General features: G+C 45.2%; 2 protein-coding genes across 18 annotated transcripts in view; one reads left to right on the top strand and one right to left on the bottom strand.

The window, feature by feature from the left end:
• Positions 1–18,743, bottom strand: part of LOC128323669 (TGF-beta receptor type-2-like) — a 64,633-nt gene extending 45,890 nt beyond the window's left edge. Inside the window, exons 1-7 of one of the 17 annotated variants that reach the window (XM_053247222.1) lie at positions 18,390–18,524; positions 17,923–18,031; positions 13,292–13,399; positions 12,514–12,620; positions 12,249–12,367; positions 2,771–7,186; positions 1,459–1,515 (exon numbers count right to left, since the gene is read on the bottom strand). The gene's annotated coding sequence lies outside the window, so the exon portion shown is untranslated. Of the gene's footprint in view, positions 1–1,458; positions 1,516–2,770; positions 7,187–7,270; positions 8,216–8,271; positions 12,224–12,248; positions 12,368–12,513; positions 12,621–13,291; positions 13,400–17,922; positions 18,032–18,389 lie in introns of those variants that run through there. The other 16 variants (XM_053247247.1, XM_053247288.1, XM_053247310.1 and 13 more) reach the window with 16 other exon arrangements.
• The window catches only part of SNX4 (sorting nexin 4), a 60,987-nt gene continuing 52,335 nt past the window's right edge, over positions 18,561–27,212 (top strand). The window contains exons 1-2 of the mRNA XM_053247361.1: positions 18,561–18,925; positions 23,353–23,471. Coding sequence (XP_053103336.1) covers positions 18,707–18,925; positions 23,353–23,471 — 338 coding nt within the window. The 5' untranslated portion in view covers positions 18,561–18,706. The remainder of the gene's footprint in view (positions 18,926–23,352; positions 23,472–27,212) is intronic.

Genomic DNA, 27,212 nt, shown 5'->3' with positions numbered 1-27,212 from the left:
GGCTCTCCAGATCTGGGTGCCTAATTTGCATATTATGTAAATTGACCTGCAAATAATTTGCATGCGTAAATTAGCAGCTGCACTTTCCAGTTGACTTGTATTTGCTCTTGATATCTACCAACAATAGTTGGGGAAGATGTCTTTCCCTGACCATTTTCCTTGACATGTTAACAGCAGCAATAGAACAACAAAAAAATGCACAGCTTTTTAATTAAGGCTGCAATTCTGCACACACTTATCTGAGAGAAGATCTGATTGAAACCAATGGTGCTTTCTTCTAAGTAGGCATGCAATGAATGTAAAGCCAAGAAAGTCCTTAAACATTACAATACACAGCCTAGTAGGCAGGTAAGGATTCACATCAAAAGCATGCTATCCTTTCAACTGCCCAAAAGAGATACTGTGCTGATAACAAACAAGGCAACATTTAATAGTTTTAACTTTTTAAATTTTAATTGTTGAAATGTGTCAGTCTTTTTATTGGTTGTTGTTATTGCTTTGTAAACTGCCCAGAGAACTTGTGTTTTGGGTGGTTTAAAAATTATGTTAAATAAATAAATAAATAAATAAATATTCCTAGCACTAGATGTAGGGATACACTCAAGACACACACAAAAAGGGTTCTTGCAAGGCAGTTTCAAATGTTATTTTGGGGTGCTATTTTTGCAGGTCCTTAAATATCAGTCAAGGTAATTTTACTCAGCAACCAAGTGAACCAGAGGTGCCACCTGCAGCAGCATATAATGTGAAACTGCTGTATACTACGCCAGACTTAGGTCAGTTTTGTCTATATTGATTAACGGTGGCAGAGTTTCAGGGATCTTTCACAGCCCCAACTGGAAGATGCTGGGAACTGAGCCTGGGACTTCTTCATGCAACGAGTGTCCTCTACCATTGAGCTGTGGCCCCATCCAAATAGAACAAAGTGGGAATGAGATGGTAGGATGAATGCCATTTCAAGCTGCAAGTGCAAAATCAGATTTCTGAGCATGGTAAAATCTTCCTGTCAGTTAAAAACAAGCTCTCATTTTCTACTTGCAGGCAGCACCAAACATGGGGGAAGGGGGACGTTACCCAGGCTTATGGGTCCAGGGGGTCCAATGTGGCCAAGTCTATTACCATGAGGGAAAAAGTGAGGCAAGATTGTAGGCAATGTGTGGTAATATCTATACAAACATATTTCCTTGTACCTAATTGGATATCTTGTGAGATTTCACTACTACTACTGAAGCAGTAGTACAAGCTAGTAGTGATCAAAAGCAGTGTTGAATTAGAACAAGCAACATTCAAAAAAAGTGAGCTCCTGACCAGACTCTGCTTTATAAGAAAGCGAAATCCAACACACACACACACACACACACACACACACACACACACACACACACACACTTGTGATTATGATATTAATAACTTGTGTTGGACAGAGAAAAGCCACAGTGACTATATTTAAAAGGTTACCTTTTTGTGTTCTTCCTTTGAGATGGTTGCAAGGCCTGTAAAAATGCTGGCTAGAATCTGCACAAATGGTTAAAGCTACCCTGTAGTTAAGATTTTCCTGAAAGCAACAGGCCTCCTTTCACTTTCAGTTGCTTGCTGGCTGGAAGACAATTGCTCACTTCCAGTTTGTATTTTCTCATTTTACATGTCTGGTTTCACCTTTGCCCACATGTGTCATAAGTAACAGAATGATGGTTTCCTCCTTAAATTTTGCCTGTGTCACTGGTGTGGCCTGATAAGATTGGCCTTCAGACCAGAGTGAGGAAAGGTCCTCTGCCTTCACTATTTTCTACCATATAAGAAAGTGCCTGGGGCAGGAACACACAGAACTGGGGTCTTGCTCTGAACTCTTCCTATTCTGCTGGCTGAGGAAAGATGCCAGCACATGTAAGGGGAAAGCCCTTTCTTGATAAATTCTTAATTCCATATAGCTACATAAACCCAGTCTACATACCTGGAAGTCAAAAGAGTAAATAATGTTTGTAGCATCTATCTTCAGAGAGGAAAGTCGCTTTATAGGTGGGATGACCCAAGGGGTAGCTAGCTAGGACACAACACCAGCTGCAGAGTGAGGCTGGCGGGGCCTGTGTTTGGCCGCCCCTGTGGCCCCCATCCCCACGTCTGACGTCAGACGCAGAGACCCAGCTAGCCACACTCCCATGTCAGACACGGGACATCAGACGCAGGGGCATGGTCTCCATCCTAAATGGGGCCATGCGGCTCCATTTGGAAGGCAGATTGGCCCCTGCTGCATTGGGCAGCATGGGCCGGAGTGACTCTCCCTGCCTTTAAAGGCAGGGAGAGCCATTCCGGCTGCGTTGCCAAAGCAGTGCAGGCCAATCTCCCTCCCAAACAGGATGGAACAGCTCCGTTTGGGAGGGAGATCAGCCCCACTGTGTTGGCAGTGAGGCCAGAAGCGGCTTTCCCTGCCTTTAAAGGCAGGGAGAGTTGCTCAGCCCCATTTGGGAGTGAAATAATGCCCCCCCCCGTATCTGACATCAGACGTGGGGGTGGGTGGGGCCATGAGGCGCAGCCCCTGATTGGTGGCGGCCCGGGTTCTTTGAACCTGTTCGCTTAATTGTGGCTCCGCCTCTGCACTACACCAACAATACTTCCCACTCCTCCACCTACCAAAAATTGAACTTTACACCAAAGTGTCAGACAATCCAGTCATAGTATATTATGTTCCTTTAAACAAAAAAGGCATCTGTTGTTTTAAAAAGTCTCATTAATTCATTCTGTCCCAGAACCAGCAGCCAGTTAAGTAGGATACTCCTCCATCCTCCCAGGAACCAGGCCAAGTCCTTTGCTTCCTTCTTGGCCAGCATCTGGGCTGGATGACGAGACCACTTGCACGGAGGACCGCAGGCTCATCTCCTTTGCAGCTTTCAGATGGCTTGGTACAGCCTTCTCTCCTCATCCCAGCTTTCCCTGCTACATGGTATTGGAAAGAAAGAGAAAACTCTAAAACTTTAAAACTATAAATTTAAAGCCTGATTAAACTCGTATGTTTTCAGGTTTTTCTTAAATACACCCAGAGAAGGGGAGGTTCTAATTTTGTTTGGGAGTGTATCCTGGGGAAGAAAAGGCCTGGTTATGCTGCTGAGCTCACCCAACAAGCGGCTTAAAGGCAGCAGACAAGAGCCTCGTTATTTTTATGGACAATTTACCTGGGTACACCAAAAGGCCCAGTTTTGAGTTACCACCAACTGAGCTGGTGGCATCCACAACCTGATGATCTTACTAGGCGGTAGGGATAATGAAGGCGTTTTTGGAATAAGTTTGAAAATGTCAAGCAAGTTTCATCAATAAGGTAAATAAATTAACAAAATTAATTATCTTACTTGTATAAGTATTTAATGCATAGCAAAATCCTAGCTCCGCTAATGTTCTTTGCCACCCCCAACTAGTTGTTCTATAGTTGACCCTGTCGATGCAAGTAGCCTTCTAGCAATTCTCTTTTTGCCTCTGGTTCTGTGGCTCCTGCTCATTCTCATTTCCTGCCCTTACTGCAATAAGTAGTGCTGCCACCTGTAGAATATCTCCCTGCTTGTTGGACCGATTGTGCTTCGCCTCATTCAGGTGTTATTTTTAAGGATGGTGTACTCAGGTACAAGGTCACCTTTAAGTGGCGCAGTGGGGAAATGCTTGACTAACAAGCACAAGGTTGCCGGTTTGAATCCCCACTGGTATGTTTCCCAGACTATGGGATACACCTATATTGGGCAGCAGTGATATATACTGTGTGGGAGATGGCAATGGTAAACCCCTCCTGAATTCTACCAAAGATACCAACAGGGCTCTGTGGGCGCCAGGAGGTGAAATAGACTTGACAGCACACTTTTACCTTACTCAGGTACACTGTCCAAATGGAATTGAAAATCACGCCCTGCCTCCGTTGCCCTGCCTATCCTCACTTCCCCTCTCGGGATGCTCATGCATACAGACTTTGCTGCTCTGTAAGTGTGAGCGCTCTGGATTGTGGTAGAAACGCTGGCGTGCTGGCAACCATGTCTGATTCTGGTGAAAAATGAATCAAGGATGAACATAGTCTGCAACATAGCTTGACTACTGTAATGGAATCTGTGTAGGGCTGCCTTTGAATATAGTCTGGAAGCCTTTGAATATAGTCTGGAAGCTTCAGTTAATGCAAAACTCAGCAGCTAGGTTGTTGTCTTGGACAAACTGAAATCACTCCTGTTTTGAACTGCCTGCCGATATGCTTCCAGGAAATACAAAGTGCTGGTAGTTAGCCACAAAGCCCTAAATGGCTTTGGCACAGTTTACATAAGCAAGAGCTCTCTTCTCTATAATCCCCATCACTTGTTATTCGCACATGGCTTCATGCTGTGGAGTAAATGTTGAGCGAAGATACTTCGAATTACACCTGTGGCATTGAAGGAAGCAGCCCCTCCCCTTTGCTCTCAGTTTTTGTTTCTGCAAGTTCACATGGCATGCCTCCATGGTTTCCTTCTAGCCAGTGGGGGGGGGGGGAGAAAGAGAGACATTACTAAAGAGCTATATCTGCATTTCTAAAGAGAGTATCCTTATTATTATGCTAATGATTCTATGTCGGTGCCTCTCCCTATTTGCTCCGGCATTTTCAGAAAAAGTAGCTTAAAACCAGCATTTTTAAAACCCAGAAATACATCGAGATAAGCTAGAATTCGCAAGTCAACACCTGATTTGTGTGTGGAGTGGGTCCAAGGATCTCAAACGGACTTCGGGGTAAGTTTGGCTGGTGTGTGAACCAGAGGCGCTCTAACCCCCCGGACCTTGGGGACCCGGTCCAGTCCTCCAAGGTCCCAGGGGGGCCTCCAAATAGCCAGGGGCCTCCGGCAGCCAGCCCACACCCTGCTGGCAGGGCGGGCCCCCCAAAGGTGGTTTCTGGGAGGCCTCACATGGGGGGGGCTCGCGGTTGGGTGGCCCAGGCGCCCAAATTACCTAAGTCCACCACTGGTGTGAACGCACACACTCTCTTCTGAAGGAGATTCGGGGTAGAAGCCCTGACTGTAAAACCTCCTGGAGAGGTCCTCCTGCAGTTGCTGCTGACTCATTTAGTGACAACTTGGGGTTGGACCTTGTCTGTAGCTGTCCCTGACCTTTGGAATGTGCAGCCTACCAAGATATGGGGTTACCCCACTGCCAGCTTTTAAGAAGGCCTTAAAGGCACACCTTTGTAACAAGTTGTTTGATTGTTGCTTTTGATTGGTTTAACTATGTTTTTAATTGCTATATTTAATTGGCTTGTTGGTTGTTTTTGGTTGTAAACTGACTAGAGACTGTTGAATAGACAGTATAAATGAAAAATAAATGAGATCAGGAGTAAGAGGTGAACTGGTTAGTGATGTGTGTGAACTTTCTTTTGCCATGCTGTCTAAGTCAGAGGTACTCAACTTTGAGTCCCAGATGCTGTTGGTCTACAACTCCCACTATCCCCAGCCACAATGGCCAAAGGTCATGGGAGCTATAGTTCAACATCTTGGGACCGAAGGTTTAAGCCTTGGAGTGATGTCCTCGTAGTTAAAATATTCATTGTTCCTAAATGTAAGAGTTCTGTCTCAGGTTATTCTACAATACTTGCCCTGTTCACAAATGGCTTGGTTCAGACATCAGTCATGGTCTGTGCATAACACAGTTTATACTTCAAATTATGACTTAAGCTTACAAACAATTGGGTCAATGATAGCTTGGGGCTGCTTGTTTGTCATTCCCATCTTCAGGAACAGTGGTGTCTGGCAGTAGAGGAATGACTGTTAACTACGGTTTGTCAATTCAGATAGCATGCCAAACCGTATTTACAGTATTTTCTCAGAAAGCTTTGAATTTGTATTACCTCGTTCTTTGAATCCTTTATGCAAAATTTTACTCATGCAGTCCATGTGGATATCTGGCTTTCCTCAAAAGTCTGTTGGTTTCCCCATATTGGTATTTATGGGCTAAGTTCTTCTCCAAGTAAAGAAAGTTGCAAATCTTCTGGCTTTGATAGAGATGGGGTTGGGGCCCCTTCTTTCCTTTGAACACTTACCAGATTCTCTCTGTTTTTTTAAATGAGGTGAATGCCCTTCTGTGGTTTGGGACCTCCAACTGAATGCTGCAGGAAAAGCAGAATATCTAAGCCCGTCACTGATATAAAATTTTGGGACACTGCTATCAGTTTGGCGCTCAGTGTCTGTAATGCACTGCTTGATGGTTGCTTTTGCCTGGTCATAGCCCATGCTGAGCAGGGTCAGGGTGGAGAGGCCCAGCGTAGCCATTTTGGCCTCAATTGTCTGTATCCAACTAGAATGGTAGTCGTCGTGTAGGGTTAAGGGTGCAAGGCCAATTGGGTAGTGGGCTGGGTGGTAGGACGTGATGGCTGCTACCTTCCACCCAACTCACAAAATAAATGGGCAAGTGGGCGATTTTAAAATAATTTTTAACTCCAACCCCAAACCCCCATGGTTTTTTTTTGGGGGGGGGAATCCTATGGGGATTCTGAGTGCACATGACAAGCCGGGTGCCCACGTGAGTACACGACAAACTTTGCATTACAATTTGCAATTCATTTTGCGACCCTGCCTTGAAAAACACTGCAGATTAGAAGCACACAGTAAAAGAGAATTTGTCCCTCCCAACACAGAACACATATTTTTTCAAACACAGTCCAAAAATGGCCAAAAAAGAGCCACTGACCCAGAATCCACTGTCAGCCACAGTGCCTGCACTGCAGTAACTTTATTGGCATAAGTTGCTCTCTCCCACACAATTATGACTCCTCACTTCAGCAATACAACAGCAGCCACAGCACAGCAGTACCTTTTAGCAGCAGCAAGCATAGCCATAAGCTCCACTACAACAAAGTCTTCCGCCATATTTTGAATGAGCACACCTAGCAATGCAGAATGCATATTGAAGAGCAGACCAGAACAGTGAGTGAAGCACAAGTTAGTCTCAAGGCCAGACACGGAGCTCACAGCAATCACCAAGAAAATATTACAAGAGAAAGAACTGAGCTGCCATTCTGCATTTCTCACCACAACACTATCTCACAAACAAAACAAACCACAACTCAGGCAGGCACCCAGGATCTGCTTCTGAGATCCAGCAAAACCAGATGGTTACAGCAGCAATAGCATAGGAAGCATATTATACTTATTCAGTGCTGAGAAGAAGAAGAAAAATAAAATCTTCCTTCCTTCCATTCTGCCTGCCACAGAGAGATAGGAAGACAGAGCAGTCATGGCCTGATGGACCAATATTCTGACAAGAAACAAAGCTTCTATACTCTTACCGTGAGGGAAACTCTTCTTGTCTTCTCTTCTTCTCCAGTATACCTGTACATCCCTGTCTGCCTGCCTGTGTCAGAATAACACCATTTATGGTGTAAGATTGGTGCTGGGCCCTCAGATTGGTGCTGGGCGCTGGCTGACAGCCTGACACATGGGTTAAGGCACCAGCCATTGGCAATGGAAGTGGTGTGCATGTGTGCAGGACCAGGCAGCTCCAGAAAGGTGAGCCTGTGCGGCACAACAGCAGTGGCGTCGACTTGGGGAGTAGGCCCCTCTCACTGTCCCCAACGATGGCCAGCAGCATCACCTCTCCCTCTGCCTGCCAATCTGCTCGTGGCCCTGCCTCACACCCTCCTAGACATCTTGGGTTTTTGAAAAATTGAAGCCCTAACTCTTATGGGAGGAGGAGGAAGCACCTTTAAGGCAGGTATTTTTTAAAAGGGTTGTGTGGTTGAAGGTGGTCTATTTATGCTGTGTGTGCCACACACAGTGTCATTTATAGCACGGTAGTGTACATCCAGAAGCTAGAAAAATTACATATCCCCAAATAAAGAAGCAGGCTTTTTTTTTTTTTTTTTTTTGGAGGGGAGCAAGCAACAATGGGCAAGTCTAAGGGAAAGAAAGGGAAAGGTGATTACTGTGGCTTCTCTTAAATTAACCCACCCCTCCTGTCCTACAGTCCTCATGCCTACCTAATCCCTTTCCCAAACTAGGCCCTATTTAGAGATTAAGAACTCTAAGTTCTCTATTTATTATTTTATTATTATTTTATTTATTTGATGTTTATACCGCCCTTCCAAAATGGCTCAGGGCGATTTACAATTAAAACAAACTAATAATCTGATGGGTGGAGGGGGGCTTCTGGTGTCTTCTCTCCGTCTCTTCGGCTAGACTCGAGACTGGGCAAGTGCTGTTCCCTGAGGCTCTTGGGCTCAGTTGGTGCCCACCTGCCCTCCCCTCAACAACGGAGGGGAGGGCAGGTGGGCACCAGTCAGGTACCCACCCACCCAAAAAACAGAGGGAAGAAGAGAAAATTTTGGGGGGCGGGGAGGCAATAAACACCAGGGAAACAGAGAGAGCCTGGGCAGCAGAGAGAAGTCCCAGCACACCAGACTGGGAGTGGGGGCGGCGGGGATTCAGTCCAATCCAGGCACACAGCAGCCACAAAGAGGTGCAGCATGGGGCTGCAAAAGCAAAAAAAAAAAAAACAAAGAGTCAGCACAGCACCTAGTTATTAAAGCCACTGAGGGCTGGCTGCCTACAAGCAAGAAGAAGAAAATCCACAGAAAAAAATATTCAAAGCAGCACCCAGTTAAAGCCACTGTGATGTGAGATTGTGAGATAGATAGATAGATGGATAGAATAATAAAAGCAGTTGGATCTGCAAATTAAAAGTGTGCATATGGGGCGGGGGGGAGACAGATAAGCTTCAGGAACTCTTTTCTCTCTCCACACTGGGCCAGGCAGGGCCAGGGCCAGGCCACTGCCACTGCCACCACCACCACCACTCTGCTCTCCTCTCCTCTCCTCTCCTCTGCTGTTGTGCTGCAGTCTCTGTCCTTATTCTCCTGATGTATCCTCTGTCTTCAAGAGGCACTGACACACTGTAAAGCCTCACTGCCTCCCAGGCCCTTAAATACATTTGAAACTACCTCTTTTGGCCTCCTTCCTGCCTCTCCTCAGCCAATGGGGTCACGGTTGCCCATGACAACACTTGATTTGTATGATAACAAGCCAACCAAGAAGCAAGGAGATCTCAACTGGAAGCCAGTGTCAGAAAACCAATCAGCAAGGGCAAAACAGCCCTCCAAAATGGCACTTGAAACACTCCAAATGATTCAAGCTCAAAAGGGGGCCATTTTGTTTCGAACTTGAAACAGGCCCTTTTGAGTGTGTCATTTTGAGTTTGAGTCCATTTCAAGAGTGTGCCATTTTGAGTTTGAGTCCATTTCAAGCTCAAATCGTTTCGAACACAAATCACTTTGCACATCCCTATTTTAGATAGGAAAAAGGATTGAAACATTTCCCTTTCCCAAAAGGGCTCACTGTCTAAAAAGAAACACAGAGCAGACTCCAGCAACTGCTACTGGAAAGGTGCTGCACGGCGGTTGGAAAAGGACAGTTGCTTCCCCCCACTCCACCCCCGCTGCTAAAAATAACCGCTTTTAAAGGTTCCTTTTTGCGAAATTAGCAGGAGCTCTCTATATGTCTGGATACACCCTTCTTTGTAAGCACGAGACATAACTTGGAACAGGCAGACCACTAGAGGGAGAGAAGATCAGTTATACATAAATAATTGGAGAATCTAACCAATGAACATGCAATTCACTAAGCAAAAAAGTGGGGAATGCTGATGAAAAACTCAGCTTCCTGGCTCTGTACATTTGCTTCAATGAAGGAAAAGGAGAGTGTTGTGCATTTTCTCTTTAAAATATTTCAGTGATATGCAGTGTGTGCAAAATCCAGCAATGCTTGCCTGCTATCCTGTGATACTTCTCCTTTTCCTTCACCTTGCATGCTGTATCTGAGTGCTGAAGGAGTTCAGTGTTAATTTGGAAGACTTTCTCATTAGGTGGCTGCAAGGTGTATATAGTGTATATAATGTGGTGCTCTATGAAGGATAAACAAACAAAAATGGCAATCTGCACAGCTAAAAAGGTTTAGGAATGGCTGGCAATTATTTCTTTCTTAATGTTCCTGGAACATATACTTCTATTGCTCAAGACTGTTACATATCTTGATGGGCTGGTGGGAGGTGGGGGAAATTAGCATGCTAGAAACTGATGAAAGGGCAGTTTCATTTATTTTCCAGGATTGAATACAGGAGATAATCAATTCTCTTTATAAACATCCATGTTCTTTTGCCAGGGGTGTGGGGTTTGTGGTGGTGATGATAAACATCCACGTTCTTCTTACAGTGTTTGCATTTGGTGATGTCAAATTAGAATATAATAATTACATTAATTAAGGTTCAGTGCCGTGATGATAGACATGATGCACCACTACATGTTGATCTGATGTGGAGTGGACAACATGTTCAGCATCAATGACTTCTAAGGAAACGATTGCTAATTTTAAGTTACTGCTGGGCAACACATTCCCTGCACCTCCCACCATTTATAGTTAATATAATCGTTATAAGAACTAAACTAAGATCTGACTAGGGTTTATTGGGTGTGTTGCACTTTCCCAATACTATCAATGCAATATATAGTTTGAGAACGGCTGTAGTCTCCAAATCATTTAGGAGGACATGCTAACACTTAATGGAAATTAACCCTACTAGTTTAAATGAAACTAACCTGCTAAATGCAAGTTATTTAGATTTCTTTGTATGCTGATATTCATCTGCCACCTTCCAGGGCTCTGCCACCGAGTATGGCCCATTCCAAAATGCTCAACTAGATGTTAGTGTTGAAGGCATGCCTGTTAACTTGTGACCAAAATACAGCACACCAGTGGGATTTGGTAAAACCCATACTTCTACTACCTGCAAGAAACAGGAGGGTTTTTGAGCACCTGGCAGACCCATTAATCTGACTAGCGGGCTGTGTTTGCCTTGGTGGGTCACAAGTTATGTAGAATGGGCTGTACTCAAAGCAACACTAATTCAATATCCAAATGATATTGTATGCCAGCACTGTAAAGAGATTACAGTGGGTGTCAGGCATATATTATGATAATTCTTGCCATGTACGATTTTTTCCTTTGCCTTAATTTGCACAGCTAATGCATTTCACAATGTTCCTGTAGTGACCAGCCTCCCCTCCCCCTAAAGCAGGGATTCTCAACGTTGGGTCCCTAGATGTTATTGGATTTCAACTCCCATAATCCTCATCCAAAGGCCACTGGGGCTGGGGATGATGGGAGTTGAAGTCCAATAACATCTGGGGACCCAACGTTGAGAATCCATGCCCTAAAGAGTTAACCGAAAGTGAGCCCTTGTCTTGACTGACAGGCTGTTGAACTCCAGGGCTCAGCCAATCAGCACAACAGGTGGGTGGAACCTAGAGAGCTGTTGCCAGGAAGAGGTGAGTCCTTTGTTAGAGGAGAAGCTAGCCTGGAGGAGGTGCACAAGAGGACATGTGGCCAAGGAAGGAGAGTAACTCTGCAGATCCTTGAAAAACAGGAGAGCAGGAAGCTTGAATTCTCATCAGGCATTTGGTGAGATTAAGGCAAGGAGCCAGGGTTTATGGCTTTGGGAAGTTTAGTCTAGGGAAAGGTTTGTTGGTCAGATTTTGCGTTAGAAACTTATATTTCTTTGTGTGTGTGCTTTTACATATTCCTGATACTGTTCTATTATTGTTTACCTGTAACAAAATTAAAATAAGAAACACTAGCCTACACCCATCCTACCTAGGGCATTGCAAAAGAATCTATAAACATTTAAGCGTTCATTAAGACAACCTATTTTTGTAACCCTGCTGTATTCTTAACTGTACCTAAAAGCTGAGAGAGACTCAGGCGGAAGCAGTCTGTAGTAATAGAATGAAACTGTTTTTGTTTTTTTAAAGTTCTTTTATTTTTAAAGCCTCTCTGAGTTGGTTTTTAACTCAGGAAAAGGGTGGGAGAGGAAGATTTATTAAACGTTCACCACCTATCAGTTTTCTCACCACGTGTAGGCTTGCACATAGAATAGCAATAGCAATAGCACTTACATTTATATACCGCTCTATAGCCGGAGCTCTCTAAGCGGTTTACAATGATTTAGCATATTGCCCCCAACATTCTGGGTACTCATTTTACCGACCTCGGAAGGATGGAAGGCTGAGTCAACCTTGAGCCCCTGGTCAGTATCGAACTTGTAACCTTCTGGTTACAGGGCGGCAGTTTTACCACTGCGCCACCAGGGGCTCTTTAGAAGATTTTTGTACTTGTCCAACAGCCAAATTAAGAGAGTTTTTTTCTGGGTTATCCCACCCCAAGCCCAGAGAGTTTCTGTAGACAAAAAGAGTGGTGGTGGTAACATTTTGAACCTACCGATAATACAGAGTAGCTTTAGGAGAAGCCTAGCCAGGCAGCTCAGCAGGGATGATTCAGCATTTATTTCCCTCACGTGAGCTTGCTCTGAGACAAAATCTTCAATCTGCTACAGTTCCCTACAAGGAAAAAAAATAAGAGAAGAGCAGCAGGAGCAATTCCTGGAAGATGAGCAGGCAGGTTTTAGATCAGGGCATTCCATGATTGACCACTCTCTGGCAGTAAAACATTTAGTTGAGAAATATACAAGATCCCCCAAATCTACCTTATTTGCTGCATTCGTAGACTTTAAAGCCACGTTCAATTCTATTTCTAGAGTCCAGGCTCCATAACTCCTCGATTGATAGGAGACTCTTGCTGCTGCTGATCAAACTGCATGACAATACAAGCCTTAGAGTGAGATGCAACTGGCAGGGCCTATTATCTAGGCCTATTAGGACATCTAGGGGGGTCAAGCAGGTGTGCATTCTGTTGGAAGTGAAGGACTTTGTGCTGTCTCTTGTCTCAATGACAGTGGAGGACAGACTAGTGAGTCAGAGGTCTAGAGGGTTAAGACATTGGTCATCCCTTCTCTTCTGCTCTGACACTATCCCTTTGGAATGTAGATTGCTACTCTTAGGGACTAACTTCCTTCCTTCCTGCTTTGCACTTCCTCTCTCCCTTTTTTCTCTTCCTGTTCCTTCTACCTCACAACATGCAAGCTCCTCTGCCTGCACCATGTGTGCAGAGATGCAGAATCCATCTGCATCCAGCTAGCTAGCTAGATTAGAAATCCAAACTCCTCACTTTCATATCCAGAATGGAGTTCTCTAATAAATATCATTTATATTGATTTGAAACTATGAACTGGCTCCAAGTTACTTTACTCTCAGCATACACGCATGCCTAACTAAATTCTGCTGTGTTGTGCCTCTGTGCACTCGGCTATAATGAAAAAGGGTTTCTCCTACCAGAGAGAATTCCCAACACATTCAGGCCCCTTCATTGTTCAATATCTATGTAAACTCTTTAATCAAGTGCCTGCAGGGCTTAGATATACATACCCCAAAGCTGGCACACAGATGGCTTCCTGTACTTTTATATGCAGATGACACAGCCACTTTGTCCCAATCACAAGTGGGAATGAGAAGAGCTCTTAAGACCTTAGCCCTCTATTGCAAGAAAGAGCAACTGAATATTAATTATCAGAAAACTAAAATCTTGGCCTTCTCCAATAGCAGGAAAAATATAAATAGAAGATTGACAATCACGATATAGAGCAGGTTAAACTTTTTAAGTATTTGGGGGTCGTATTTCAGGAATCTGGGATGAAGACCGCCCAAATCAGTTATGCTGCTGCTCAGGCACAGAGAAGTGTGTTAGCAACTCTCAGCTTTCACAGGCGACAAGGAGGGATGTTCATTCCAGCTGCCATCAACTTATTCAAGGCAAAGTCAATGGCTCAAATGTTATATGGGGCACAGACAGGACCCTATGCTAACCATTCCCTCCTGGAGTGGGTTCAAGCCAGGGTCTTAAGAACATTATTTCTGACCCCCAAATGTATTTCTAATGCCACTCTGAGATTGAAATTGGGTGTTATCTCAATAGAGGCCAGAGCTTGGTATCTAATACTAATAAACTGGGCAAGAATCAACTTACTGCCCTCTGGTCTCCTTCCCTTGTTATATTATTGGATAGACACTGCCCGAGCTAGTGGGAGAACTGTGTCAGGAAACTCCGTACCTATGGTTTTTCACCTGAGGCAATCCTCTCAGTGGGTTTGGTCAGGGCCAAAGAACTTATTAAATGAAGGATTTGGGTACTGAGTTTCAGAAAAACCTGTCAAGGACATCTAGGACATTCCACCTGCTCAGTGGTGGGATGAGAACTTGCTCAGCCGATTATCTATTCCTCCTTACATTCCCTAAACATAGATGGGCCTTCTCGAGGGCCCGTATGAATGTCCTCCCTTCGGAACTTTTGGCTGGTAGATATAGTAGAATTCTAACTGAGCAGAGATACTGCCCCTGTAACTCTGATGAGATTGAGTCAGTTGCACATGTGCTCCTGCGGTGTGTCTTTTATCTAAGGCAAAGGTTAATTAACCCTCTTTTACATACTCTTCCAGTCGATCCGACAAATTTTACATCAAACATTTGCTAATGGATGTGAATTCGTCTATCACACACACAGTTGCAAAATTCTGTCCTGCAATACGGGATAAATATATATCTAGATAATAAATATATCTAGGCATATATATATGCCTAGGCAGTGCATCTCCAGGCAGAATTTAACACAATAAATATAAAAAGAGTAAAAACAATTAAAATTGTTTCACAGAATGAAAAGTTAACTGCCTAGAGATTTCTATACTAGGCAGTATATAAACTGAACACACAAACAAATTTCACTAGATAAAAACAATCAAAGAGTTTAAAATTTAAATTTAATCTGTTAGAGAGATTTGGAGGGGAAATTAGAGTTGCCATGCCATTTCGGGTTTCATCCGGATTTTAAGCATCTCACCCAGATTCATCCGGATTTCAGCTTTCATTAAAAAAAATAAAAATAAAGCTAAGCTCTAGCCCTTGTAGAAGTGGAGTTATGGAGCAAAATATGCAGTCACTATTCTGCTCAAAAATTATTTTCAAGCCAATTTACATCATATGCAAATTAGGCACCCAGATTTGAAAGCAGACTATGGCAATCCTAGGGGAAATTTACTCCTCTACTCCACCCACAGCAGAAGTGTACAAGTAAGGAGAGCACTGCTAATTAATATTGTCTGGAGACGTGGAGTTAAAGTTCTAAGTAAAGTGGTTTATTTAGGAAATACATCAGAGAGATAGGAAAGGCCTACATGCCTAATTGCTTATGCATCAGGAAGGGAGAAAGAGGAAGTCTGTGTCTCAGGTGAGAGAATGAAATCTGAAACTATCAGTCTAATAAAAAGAAGTAGTGTAGAGAAAGCATACTCAGAATTCCCTTGCTCACTATCTCTATCCCTAGTGCCTAGTGGTCATTAGGGTTGCTGGTGCCAAGATGCCAGCAGGAGCTGCATCTCCAACAGAGCCAACATGGTCTGGAAGCAGAAATTGGGGGCAAGCATAATAATAATTGAGATCCCAAGAACACTGAGAACCATGTGTGTGTAAAAAAAACCCATGCTTTTTTAAAAATCAGATTTGTTTAATATTTTTTTCTCCACTTAATATTTTCATTGTGTCTTTTTTGCCATCTTGTGTTAAAAATTTTTTTGCTGTAAACCGCCTTAGGATTGTTTTAATGAAAGGCGGTATATAAATTTAACAATAAAATAAAATAAATGATGGCAAAGAATTGACACTAGATCCCAGGGAAAGGCAGGGAAGAATGTTTAAATTAAAACACCTGGGAGACCCTGGTGGCGCAGTGGTAAAACTGCCGCCCTGTAACCAGAAGGTTACAAGTTCGATCCTGACCAGGGGCTCAAGGTTGACTCAGCCTTCCATCCTTCCAAGGTTGGTAAAATGAGTACCCAGAATGTTGGGGGCAATATGCTAAAATCATTGTAAACCGCTTAGAGAGCTCCGGCTATAGAGCGGTATATAAATATAAGTGCTATTGCTATTGCTAAATGGCATTTGTCACTTGTACAATTAATACATTCAGGCCATACTGTGATGTCTTCTTATAAAAACAGAAACATAAAGAGCTTAAACAAAGGACGTTAAAAGACACTAAAGGATATCAATCATTTATCCAATGTTTCAAAACAGAGAAGGACACATAAGATGAAAGTGAAACACAATTCTTTGGAAAAGATATCTCTGTAATAATTTTTATTGAAAATGTATACATCTGAATAAAAATGATTTTATTTTTGTTTCTTTTTAAATATACAAGGTCTTGTGTGGGAGTGGGGTGGGAATATTACAAGTTTGTACTGAGCCCAGATAAATGATGCTTGGACATTGGCTGTACCATGTGTTTACTACCCTCTGGAAGGTTGACATGCGTCTAAAATTGTTTCCCCAGAGATCCTTTGTCCTTTTCAACCAATCACAGTACAGAAGTGATCTTTGAACACAATAGGCCTTGTTTTGTTTTCATGGGCCATTGTGTCCTGGAAAGCAGTTATCAACAGTTGTATCTGACTATTTCTCCATTACCTAGAAATTTAGCTTTTCATTATCAAAGGAAAAGCATTCATAATGAACACAGCTAGAATACGTTTACTCTCTCTAGTTTAACTTTCTTTCACAACTCCAGTTAAAATAAACTCCAGGATGAATTTAAAGACCCTTTTGAGTGCTTTCAATGTATCTGGTTTCTATTCTGTTGTCTCTAGTGTTTGTACAATTTTTTTCCAAAGTTATTTAAATTGTTACCTTGGCCCATTCATTTTTAGCAAGATAGAATTTCCCAAGCTTTTACAAAGATTTTCTTGGAATGAAACCCTCCTTTGAGTCTGTGAACGCTGATGTGCCCTTTGAGTGTGATTGATTTCAGTTTTGTTTTATAAACCTACAGTCCATTTTATGCGTGACTAAACACTGTCGCCCCAAATCTGTTTCCCATTATGGTGTGGTCTTTGGGGCGTTTACTCTAGATATAGATTAAGATACGTCTCTTGTATTAATTACACTTCCATTTGAAAGGATGTGCATATTGTAATTTTCTGAATCCACAACAATGAAATAATAGAAAAACTTGTAGAATATGCCTCATCAAGCACTATTGTTATGGCTGGGTTCAAATGATGAAATAATGGGGAAATGGAGGTTATCTATCTTCTTTTGATAACCTAAGAAATCTGGAAGCCTCTCAGGGAGACCTTTTGGCTTCCCCAAGGACATTAAGCATGCTAGGGTCCCTGTTGTTTTGCTTGCTCCTTTCTTCTGACCTGTTGTATCTTTGGGTTGAGAGAGAATAAATAGCCAGGCAAACTTCCTAGTTCTGTCCTGTCTTAACATGCACTTGGAGAAGCTTGAACAGCAGTTTTTCTGAATTTAAATGAGACTGTATAAAACAATGAAGCAGAAACTTATTGTGCTTCTAAAGTGTGTGCTGATGGAAATCTTGCAAATTGGATATCTCAATTGTTTAGTTGGTTATCTGAACAGATATCCAACTGGTTAATTGGATATCTCAATGAACAGTTGAGATTTTGTTTATTTAGTGCATTTTTATACCACCCCAACCCAAGGTCTCAGGGCGGTTCACAATCCGCAGATATGCAGTATTCCCCATATTTATGTCCTATGATTCCTCTAAGGAACTCAGGATAGTGCATATGGAGGAGTTTATTCTATCATCTTTGCAACAAGCCTGTAAAATAGGTTAGGCTTGGAGAGAGTGATTATCCCAAGTCATATAATAAACTCAAGGTTCCAGTAGGGATTAAAACCCAGGTTTTGCCAGTCCAAATCCAGCACTCTAACAATGGTTAGACAGCTAATACTGGAGAGAATCTATGTGGTCACTAAGAGTCTACACCTACTTGATGGCACTTAATCAACCAATGGTTACATTACACTGATTCTCTGTGAATGTAACTATCTCCTAAATATAACATTTTCAGGGTTTTCTAGATTATATTTTGAGCCAATTTCAGAAATTTGGCCTTGATAATCTCGATAAAGATAAATAATTAGAGAAGGAGAGGAAACAGGAGAGAAGGATAATTTTTGGATGGATGAGAGCAAACCTGAAAGACCAAAGGCTGCAAAATAATGTTGAAGTGTACTTTCTTCTTCAGTATAACTTTCTGGCATTGAAAAGAGGTCCCAAGACTCAACCACACGTCAAATTAGGCCCTGGAGAAAACATGAAGGCTGAGTAAATGGGATTGAGTAAATGCGATTGAGTAAATCCCATTGAGCAAGATTTATTTCTGAGTAAACAAGCATAGGCGCCTCCAGTTGCAACTCTATACACACTTATTATGGAGTAAATCCTACTGAAATCTACAGGTCTTGCTACCGAGCATGAATCGGGCTACATGACTCGAAATCAGGCCTGCTCAACTCCCCCCACCCCGCCAGCAGTTTTTGGACTACAACTCCCATAATCCCAACCACTGCGGCCAATAGCCAGGGATTATGGGAGTTGTAGGCCAACATCTGCAGGAGGGCTGAAGTTGAGCAGCCCTGCTCTAAAATAACGCACACTTACCTAGAAGGAAGTCTTACTGAAAACAGTGAAGCTAGCTTCCGAGTAAACTAAGATGCCTGTTAAATGCCTAGGGGGATTAGCTTCTAATGGAAAGGAGTAGGATTTCTGAATAAATCTATACGCACGGCATCTGACAGTAGGTTTTAAAAACAGCACTACAGGGAAGCGTGAAGCCGGGCAGGAAAAGAGCTTCTCTCTCTCTCTTTCTCTCCCTCCCTGTTGCACGCTGTCAGCTCAGCCCCCGCCTGCAAGCGCTGGGCGCCTGCGCAGAGGGGAGCTGCCAAGCCCCTCTTCCCTGCCTTTCCCCCCTGTCCTCCATGGAGCATCCCGGTGTTGAGAGCCTTGGCGGCGGCGGCGGCGGCCAGAGAAAGAGTGGCAGCAGCAGCCAGGAAGGCGACGAGCCCGAGTCTCCCGGCGACACTGCACCCGAGGAAGAGGAGGAGGAGGACGACGAAGAAGAAGAGGACGACGACGAAGAGGAGGAGGAGGAAGGAGGAGGAGCGGAGACAGGAGCAGCGGGGGCTGCAGTTTACGCGGTGAGGAAAGCTCCGCTACTCCCGGGGACCGGACAGGCAGCTAGGCCGTGGCCCGGTAGTGGGCCCGTCTCGCTCTCTTCCCTCTCCCCGAGCTTGCCTGACAGAGGCAACCGGGAAGCGAGAGGCTGGCCCCAGGGCGGCGGCGGCAGCAGCAGCAGCCGTGGTGGGCGGAGGGACGGAGAGAAGAGGAGGGGCAGTCTCGGGGTGGGGGAGGCGGCGGGGACTGGGCGCTGCTGGGAGAGCCAGCCGGGTGGGGTGGGGGGGAGGGTGGTGGTGGTGGGGGGCTTGCTTGCTTGCGGGGTGGGTGTAGGTGGCGGGGGAGAGGTCGGTGATGGTGGTGGTGGGTAAAAGGAGGGCTGCCAACAAGCAGGGATCGCCCAGGTGGCCACTGAAAGCGACCCTGGGCATGCTGATGGCTTGAAAAATATTGGAAGGAAGAATCTCCAGGAAAGCTTCAGGTGGAACAAGGCAGGTGGCGCTCGGGGGAGGGGCAAGTAGCTTTCATTCAAAGAAGGCCCAGCACTCCTCCATCTCTTAGTAATGGGCTGCAACTGGGAATGTTGGCAGGTGCAGTAGTTGGTCATGCAGGGGCGAAGGAAGAAAGCTGTATCTGCTGAAACTGCCTGTCACTCCCCCCACCCCCGCCCCATAATGGATGAGATTCTGGTTTGGACAGATCTGCTTGAGCAATGGGAGCTCAGCCAGTAGTAATGGTTGCAAGAATGTGTTAAAATATTCATAGCCTGCCTTCCTGTTTCAAAAAAACTGAATGACTAGGAGGGCTGATGTTGCTGTACTTGGCAATTATACTGTGTTAGAGTGTTGGAAAACGCTTTATGTACACTATGGGCCAATTTGGTCATTATGCTTAACCAGCACTGCCCACCACACAATTAGAGGCATGAATGCACATATTTTGCTTCTACTCCCCACCAGTGAGGCGCTCTTGCCTCTGGTCTTTGGGGCCCAAGTCCAGGGCCTCCACAGCTCCTGGGGCCCCCCAAATCCTCTTTAGTCTGTCCTGGGTGCTGTGGTCACCCAGCAGAGCATGATGATACTTAATTTGCAGGGGAGGGGGGCCTCCAAAGGCCTTTAGGTCCAGGCTCCAACATTACCTAGGTGCACCTCTGCTCCCCGCATTCTGTTTTGTTTTTCATAAAAACATCTGTGTACACATATGTGTAAAGTTGTATGTGTCTGAATTGTCGGCTCACATATTACATTAAAATAATATTTAGATTAAATGTGAGGGGGTGGCTCAGATGGACCCTGCCCCAACCACATACACAATTATGAAAACCAGAATGATGCACCAGGAGGAGGAGCAGACCTGCACTAGTGGTGTGCACAGAACCGCACCTCCGCGGTCCGGCACTGGGGAGGGGGGCTCTTTAAGGGCAGGGGAGGGTGTACTTATCCCTCCTGCTGCTTTCTCCCCTCCAGCGCTCCCGGTTTTTAATGCATTTGGGACGGCAGGGTACCTCCCTGCTGCCCCTTCCCCCGTTCCTCAGCAAAAAGCTTCAAAAGCCTCCCTGCACGTTTGCATGTCCCCCGCGTGCGCCATGTCCATGCGTTGCGTGTGTGTATATGTTGTGCGTGCATGCGCATGTCTGACGTACGCACGCACACGATGCACGGGTGTGGCGCACACGTGAGGCATGCGCAGGCAGGCTTTTGAAGCTTTTTGCTGAGGAACGGGGGAAGGGGTGGCAGGGAGGTACCCTGCTGCCCCAAATGCGTTAAAAACTAGGATCGCTGGAGGGGGGAAAGCGGCGGGAGGGGTAAGTACCTCACCCTTAAAGGTCCACCCCCACCTGGCGTTGAACTGCCAAACCGGCCCCAGGTCTGGAGGCCCTTAGAATGGGCTCCGGACTGGTCCGTGCACATCCCTAACCTGCACATCCATGTTCCTAATTGTGCGGTGCCAAGGCTAGCTGGATGTATCGTCCAAACCTGCCCTGCCTTGTTATTTTTAAGTTAGGTCGATGTTATCTCTGTATTGCAGATGGGCATCTGAGGATGCTGCTTGCGTCAGGCCGTCTAAGAAGTTCATGACAGAGATAACATTTGAACCAGATATTTCTTCACTTGTATCTCAGTCTCTTTGCTGTCCACAGCTAGCTAGCTTTGTGGAGCTGTCTTCAGCATGCATGATTACAAATGCTACTGAACATAGGAAGCTGCCATATACTGAGTCAGACCATTGGTCTATCTAGCCCAGTATTGGCTTCACAGACTGGCAGTGGCTTCTCCAAGGTTGCAGGCAGGAATCTCTCTCAGCCCTATCTTGGAGAAGCCAGGGAGGGAACTTGAAACCTTCTGCTCTTCCCAGAGCGGCTTCATCCCCGAGGGGAATATCTTACAGTGCTCACACTTCTAGTCTCCCTTTCATATGCAACCAGGGCAGACCCTGCTTAGCTAAGGGGACAAGTCATGCTTGCTACCACAAGACCAGCTCTCCTCTGGGAAGCCCTGTTTGCTCCCTCTCCATGTGAACCACGTTTGTCTGAAGAGACATTAAGAAGAGAACGCTGAACAGGGTCGGAACCCCCGCGTTTGAACTGGTTCGAACATGGGGGCAGGGTGGCTTTAAGGACAGGGGAGGGTGCATTTACCCTCCCCCCCCCGGCTGCGCTTCCTCCTCCAGTGCTCTGAGTACAAATAGTCCAGCAGGGTGGCAGCGTACCTCCTTGCCTCCCTGTTGTTTCCGTGACCGGAATTTACCAGAAGTTCTTTGTATGTGCTGCGGGCGTGCATGGCACTTCCAGTCCTTAAACCCATCCTGCCTGACCATCGGCTAGAAGGGAGCTGGTTCCGTACTCCCTGAGGGCATTGTGAGAGAAACACCATTCTCTTTCTCAACTGAGGATGCCATGATTGTCAAGTCAGCATACCATTGAGTCCTTGGGTGCATCAGTAACTCAACTGATTTTCTTAGATCCATTCTTCTCAGGGAGAAAAGTACAGTGGTCCCTCGACCTACGAACTACTCGACATCCGATGTTTTCGAGTTACGAGCGACAAAAAAGACCGGAAGTAGTTGCCGGTTTAGATTCAGCTTACTCGACCTACGAATTTTTAGATGCGGTTTCCTCGAATTACGAATGTTTCCAGACCTCTGTGGTGCGCTCTTCGACTTACGAAAATTTCGACCTCCGAACGTACGTTCGGAACGGATTAATTACGTAAGTCGAGGGACCACTGTAGGGGAAAAAGTTTTGATTTTCAACAAAACTGGAGAAAGGAGTAAGGATTTGAAAGCTAGATTGATCTGAAACTCAAGACAGCTTGAGTATGAAAAAGTTCCTGATTATGGCTGTATTGTTGTTCACCAGTTCAGGTGAACAACAGCCCCTCAGCATTCCTACATGTGATAATGGGGATGTGCCAATGCCACAGGTAAGAAATGTTGGGTCAGATCACCAGCCAGACAAAAATTTCTTTTCTTTTCAGATAGTTCCTTGAGCTATGTCAGTACACTACTCATCAGGAGTTTTCCCACTCATCAGGCATCATTTTTCACTTGTCATGGATTTCCTGAGCCCTGGCCAACACGATCGCAACAGTCCTTTAATTGCATGGGTGATAATATGAGTTGCCCCTACACACACTGCAAAACCCTGCTTAAACAGGGTTTTGCAGTGCATATAAAGGGGCGATTCATGTGATCACCCCTCGCATGCGATTTAAGGACATGTTGTGATTGCATTGGAAGATCTTTGAGTGACATTGGGGTTGGTGCATTCATGCCAGAAGCCTCAGAATTATTGTGTGTACAGCTGCTGTGGGGCCTTTGTTTCTCTGAACTGGCCATATATCCTGCGTGTACATTCTGCCATGTTTTAAAGTGTCTGGATTCATCTGTATTTTAGGACACACATGTATAAGTGCTGGGGAAGGTATGGCCAATAATGACTCCCATCTGCATGCACATTCTGTATGTATGCCCAATACATGATATGGGAAGCTGTCCTTCATTTCTGACAAGATTCAGTGTAAAAGGTAAACAGGAGGCTAAACATTAGATTAGATTAAACTCTATTCCCCAACAGTGGAGCAGAGGAGAGGATACAGAAAGGAAATAACTATCAATTATTTCCTTTCTATATCCTTTCCCCTGCTCTACTGCTGTGCTCTTAAGGGGACAATAGGTAGCAAGGCAGTTTTTTTTGCCATAGTTAAAGTGGGTGGATAGAAATGGACTGTTAAGACTTTGATACTGAAAAGACTGGAATGTCATGTAACATGTAGTGTGAGTGAGCTTGTTTGCATCACAAAGTAGTCTGTAGTTGGGGCTGCTTAACAACATGAACATGAAACTAAACACATCTCTGCCTCTTTAAAAAAGAGGCTCTTCTACTTGACAGTAGCTTCTTGTGCAAAACAATTGTTAATTGCAAATATAACTCCTTTCTCTTTGTGAAAAGATGATGGAAGATTGTTTATTGAAGAAAATAGAAATCAGTGTCTCGGAAGCAGAGAAGCGGACTGGACGCAATGCCATGAACATGCAGGAAACTTATACTGCTTACCTCGTGGAAACAAGGTATTTTAACTTTAATAGGTATTTTAATCTAGCTTTTGAACAAGGTAGATTAAATGTCATTTCCAGTCTAATATTATATGTCCATGCTATGGTTCCTAAAATAATTCCTGCAGGAGTGTACATACAGGAGTCCACAAACATTGGCTTAGCTTACTAGCCAACCTCTATTCTTGGTTCTCCCTACCACTCCCAATGGGCACGTGCAGAGAACTTCAAGAAGGAGTAGAGATTTTTCCCATTTGCACTGGGGAATAGAGAAGGTAAGAAGCATCAGGAATCTCTCCTGCTGTTGCTTACCTTTTTCAAACGGCAGCAGTGGCAGAAGTCGTCCTCCCCCTGCCCCCGGTGGTCTTTTCAAACCTGTGAGTGACAAGGGAGAGGCAGAGTTTCTTCTAACATGCACAGAGGATTCAGCGGCGACAACAACAACAACAACAACAACAACAATGTAATAGCAGGAATTTATCCTGCTATTTCTTTTCATATCCAGACATTTGTGCGTGTGAGATAAGATCCTCACCTTTTCCTCAAACCTTCTGATAAGTGCAGAGAGAGAGGTGGAATTTTCTCTCATTTGTAATACAGTGTGGGAGTGTTCCTAACATTTTCCAAAATGAGAGAAACTCATGCTTTAGGGATGTGCACGGAACTGGTTCAGAGGTCCTTTTACGGATCTTCGAACTGATTCGGAAGTCCGTCGGTTCTGCCAGTTTGAAGATTGGGCGGGGGGGATACCTTTAAGGACTGGGGAGGGTGCTCTTACCCCGCCCCCCAGACGTGTTTCTCCTGCCAGCATTATGTGCAAAATTGGTCCCATGGTGCAGCAGCGTACCTCCTTGCTGCCTCAGTGCATCACAGACTGGAAGTGCCTTGTGCACATCATGATGTGTGCACTGCCACTTCTGGGCCGTGACGCACCAGGGCAGCAAGGAGATATGCTTCTGCCCTGAAGGACCGATTTTGCACAAAGTGCCAATGGGGGAAACATGGCGGGTGGGGTGGGGGGCGGGTAAGATCACCCTCCCCAGTCCATAAAGCTACCCCCAGCTTCAAACTGGCAGTCACCAGTTCCATGCACATCCCTACTCTTCCCCTTTTAACCCTCTGCATGTGTAGAACAACTCAGGAGAGGTAGAGTCCTATCTTACTTACACTGTATTTTGGATACAGAATGAAACAATGGGAGAAACACCTTCCTTTCCTTTCCTTCTCCAAACTGCAGTGCAAGTGAGAGTTTGCCAGAGGCTTATGGAATTCCTCTTGTTAGAGGCAAGGACACTTGTTAGTGAATTAAACTGTGGTCATGTTTGTATAGAATGATGTTCACCAAAGACCAACCATGTTAACCTACTTGTAGATGAACCACCAAAGTGAGGATGGTTCACAAAGTGAACCACCAAACAGAAGTTTCCTAATTTTGTTTGTGAATTGTGTATATATTTATCTTAACACAGACAATAATTCAAAGTGGAACAACCAGTGGCCATGTTGGCAACTTTACAGGTTGCAGATAGCCAGCAGATAACCTAGTTTTGGCAGGACATAAACAAAACATAAACAAAGCTGTTTCGTGTGGTGAAAACATTGCTCCACACATCCCCCCGGACAATGGGGGAGGAGCCATCTACAGCTCTTTGTGATCGGTTTGCCTGTCACTTTGCAGATAAAGTCGCTTGCATCCGTGCTGACCTGGACTCCAGAGTTTTGGCAGTTCCGGCAGACGTGCCTTTGGTACCATCTGGTCCCATTGTGTTGGATTCTTTTCGGTTGGTGCGGCCTGAGGATGTGGACAAGATCCTGGGCAGTGTGCGGGCGACTTCGTGCGCTCTTGACCCTTGCCCTTCATGGCTAATAAAAGCTGCCAGGGAGGGGACAGGCAGATGGCTGGAGGTGATCGTTAATGCTTCATTAAGGGAGGGCAGGATGCCATCGTGCCTTAAGGAGGCGGTGGTAAGACCTCTATTAAAAAAGCCCTCCCTTGATCCCTCCAGCCTGGACAACTATAGACCTGTGTCTAACCTGCCCTTTTTGGGCAAGGTGATGGAGCGTGTGGTGGCGTCCCAGCTGCAGAGGGTCTTGGATGATACAGATTATCTGGACCCTTTTCAATCTGGCTTCCGCCCCGGGTATGGGACTGAGACTGCCTTGGTCGCTCTAGTGGATGACCTACGCCGGGAACTAGACAGGGGGAGTGCGTCCCTGTTGGTTCTGCTGGACCTCTCGGCGGCGTTCGATACCATCGACCATGGTATCCTTCTGGGCCGCCTCTCGAGTATGGGAATCAGAGGCACTGCGTTGCAGTGGTTCCGGTCCTTTCTTGAGGGGAGGGTCCAGAAGGTGGTGCTGGGGGACTACTGCTCGGCCCCGTGGCCGTTGGCCTGTGGGGTCCCGCAGGGTTCGGTCTTGTCCCCCATGCTGTTTAACATCTACATGAAGCCGCTGGGAGAGGTCATCCGGGGATTTGGACTGAGTTGTCAGCAGTATGCGGATGACACTCAGCTCTATCTCTCCTTGTCATCTGATCCTAGGGAGGCGGTGGATGTCCTGAACCGGGGACTGGAGGCCGTGATGGGTTGGATGTGGGCTAACAAACTGAAATTGAATCCGGATAAGACGGAGGTGCTGTTGGTCAGTAGGAGAGCCAATCGGGATGTGGAGATTTTACCAGTTCTGGATGGGGTTGCACTCCCCTTGAAGGAACAAGTACGCAGCTTGGGGGTACTACTGGACCCGGCTCTGCTCTTGGAAGCTCAGGTGGAGGCGGTGGCCAGGGGTGCCTTTGCACGGCTTCGGCTGGTGCGCCAGCTGCGTCCCTTTCTCGAGAAGGCAGATCTGGCCACAGTTACCCACGCCTTAGTCACGTCGCAGCTGGATTACTGTAACGCGCTCTACGTGGGGCTGCCCTTGAAAAATATCCGGAAACTGCAGCTAGTGCAAAACACGGCAGCGAGGGTGTTATCCAGAGCTGCCCGTTGGGAACATATCACCCCCATTTTGAAAGAGCTGCACTGGCTACCGGTTCGTTTCCGGGTCCAATTCAAGGTGCTGGTTTTGACCTTTAAAGCCCTAAACGGTTTGGGCCCAGGGTATTTGAGGGACCGCCTGCTCCCAAGGGTTGCTGCCCACTTGACGAGGACATCTGAGGGGGCCCTGCTCCGGGTGCCGACAATGAGAGAGGCCCGGCTGTCGTGCACTCGGGACAGGGCCTTCTCTGTTGCTGCCCCCAGACTCTGGAATGCTCTCCCAGTGGTCATTCGCTCCTCGGACTCCATCACGGCTTTTAGAAAGCTTGTAAAGACTTGGCTTTTTACCCAGGCTTTTACATAATCGTTTTTGCTGCTGCTTCTGGGTGTTTTTATTTCTTGTATTGTTTTATGCCTGTTTTTATATGTTTTTATACTCTTAGCATGTTGTTTTTATTGTATGTTTTTAACTTTTGTAAACCGCCTTGGGGCTATATTTTAACGAAAGGCGGTATAAAAATGCAAAAATAAATAAATAAATAAATAAAAACTTCTGATAGATATTGATTCACAGCAGTTGTTCTTAGTAAATTATTATCCAAGAGTTTGAACTTAATGTGAAGACAGTCTGTAGTACAGATGTAGTATTTTGCAAACAGTACACAAGATAAATACATATATGGAATGTACTCATTTTGCACTACAAGCTAAGTACAATTCTTCCACATTTTTTATTCCAGGTCTTCAGTGTGGAAATGGTATAGGATTATTTGAGTGA

The sequence above is a fragment of the Hemicordylus capensis genome, chromosome 1 (genome assembly GCF_027244095.1).
Source record: "Hemicordylus capensis ecotype Gifberg chromosome 1, rHemCap1.1.pri, whole genome shotgun sequence".
In the NCBI taxonomy this organism is placed as follows: domain Eukaryota; kingdom Metazoa; phylum Chordata; class Lepidosauria; order Squamata; family Cordylidae; genus Hemicordylus; species Hemicordylus capensis.
Note: the sequence above shows the minus strand (reverse complement) of the source record. Positions and strands in the feature narration are given on the sequence as shown.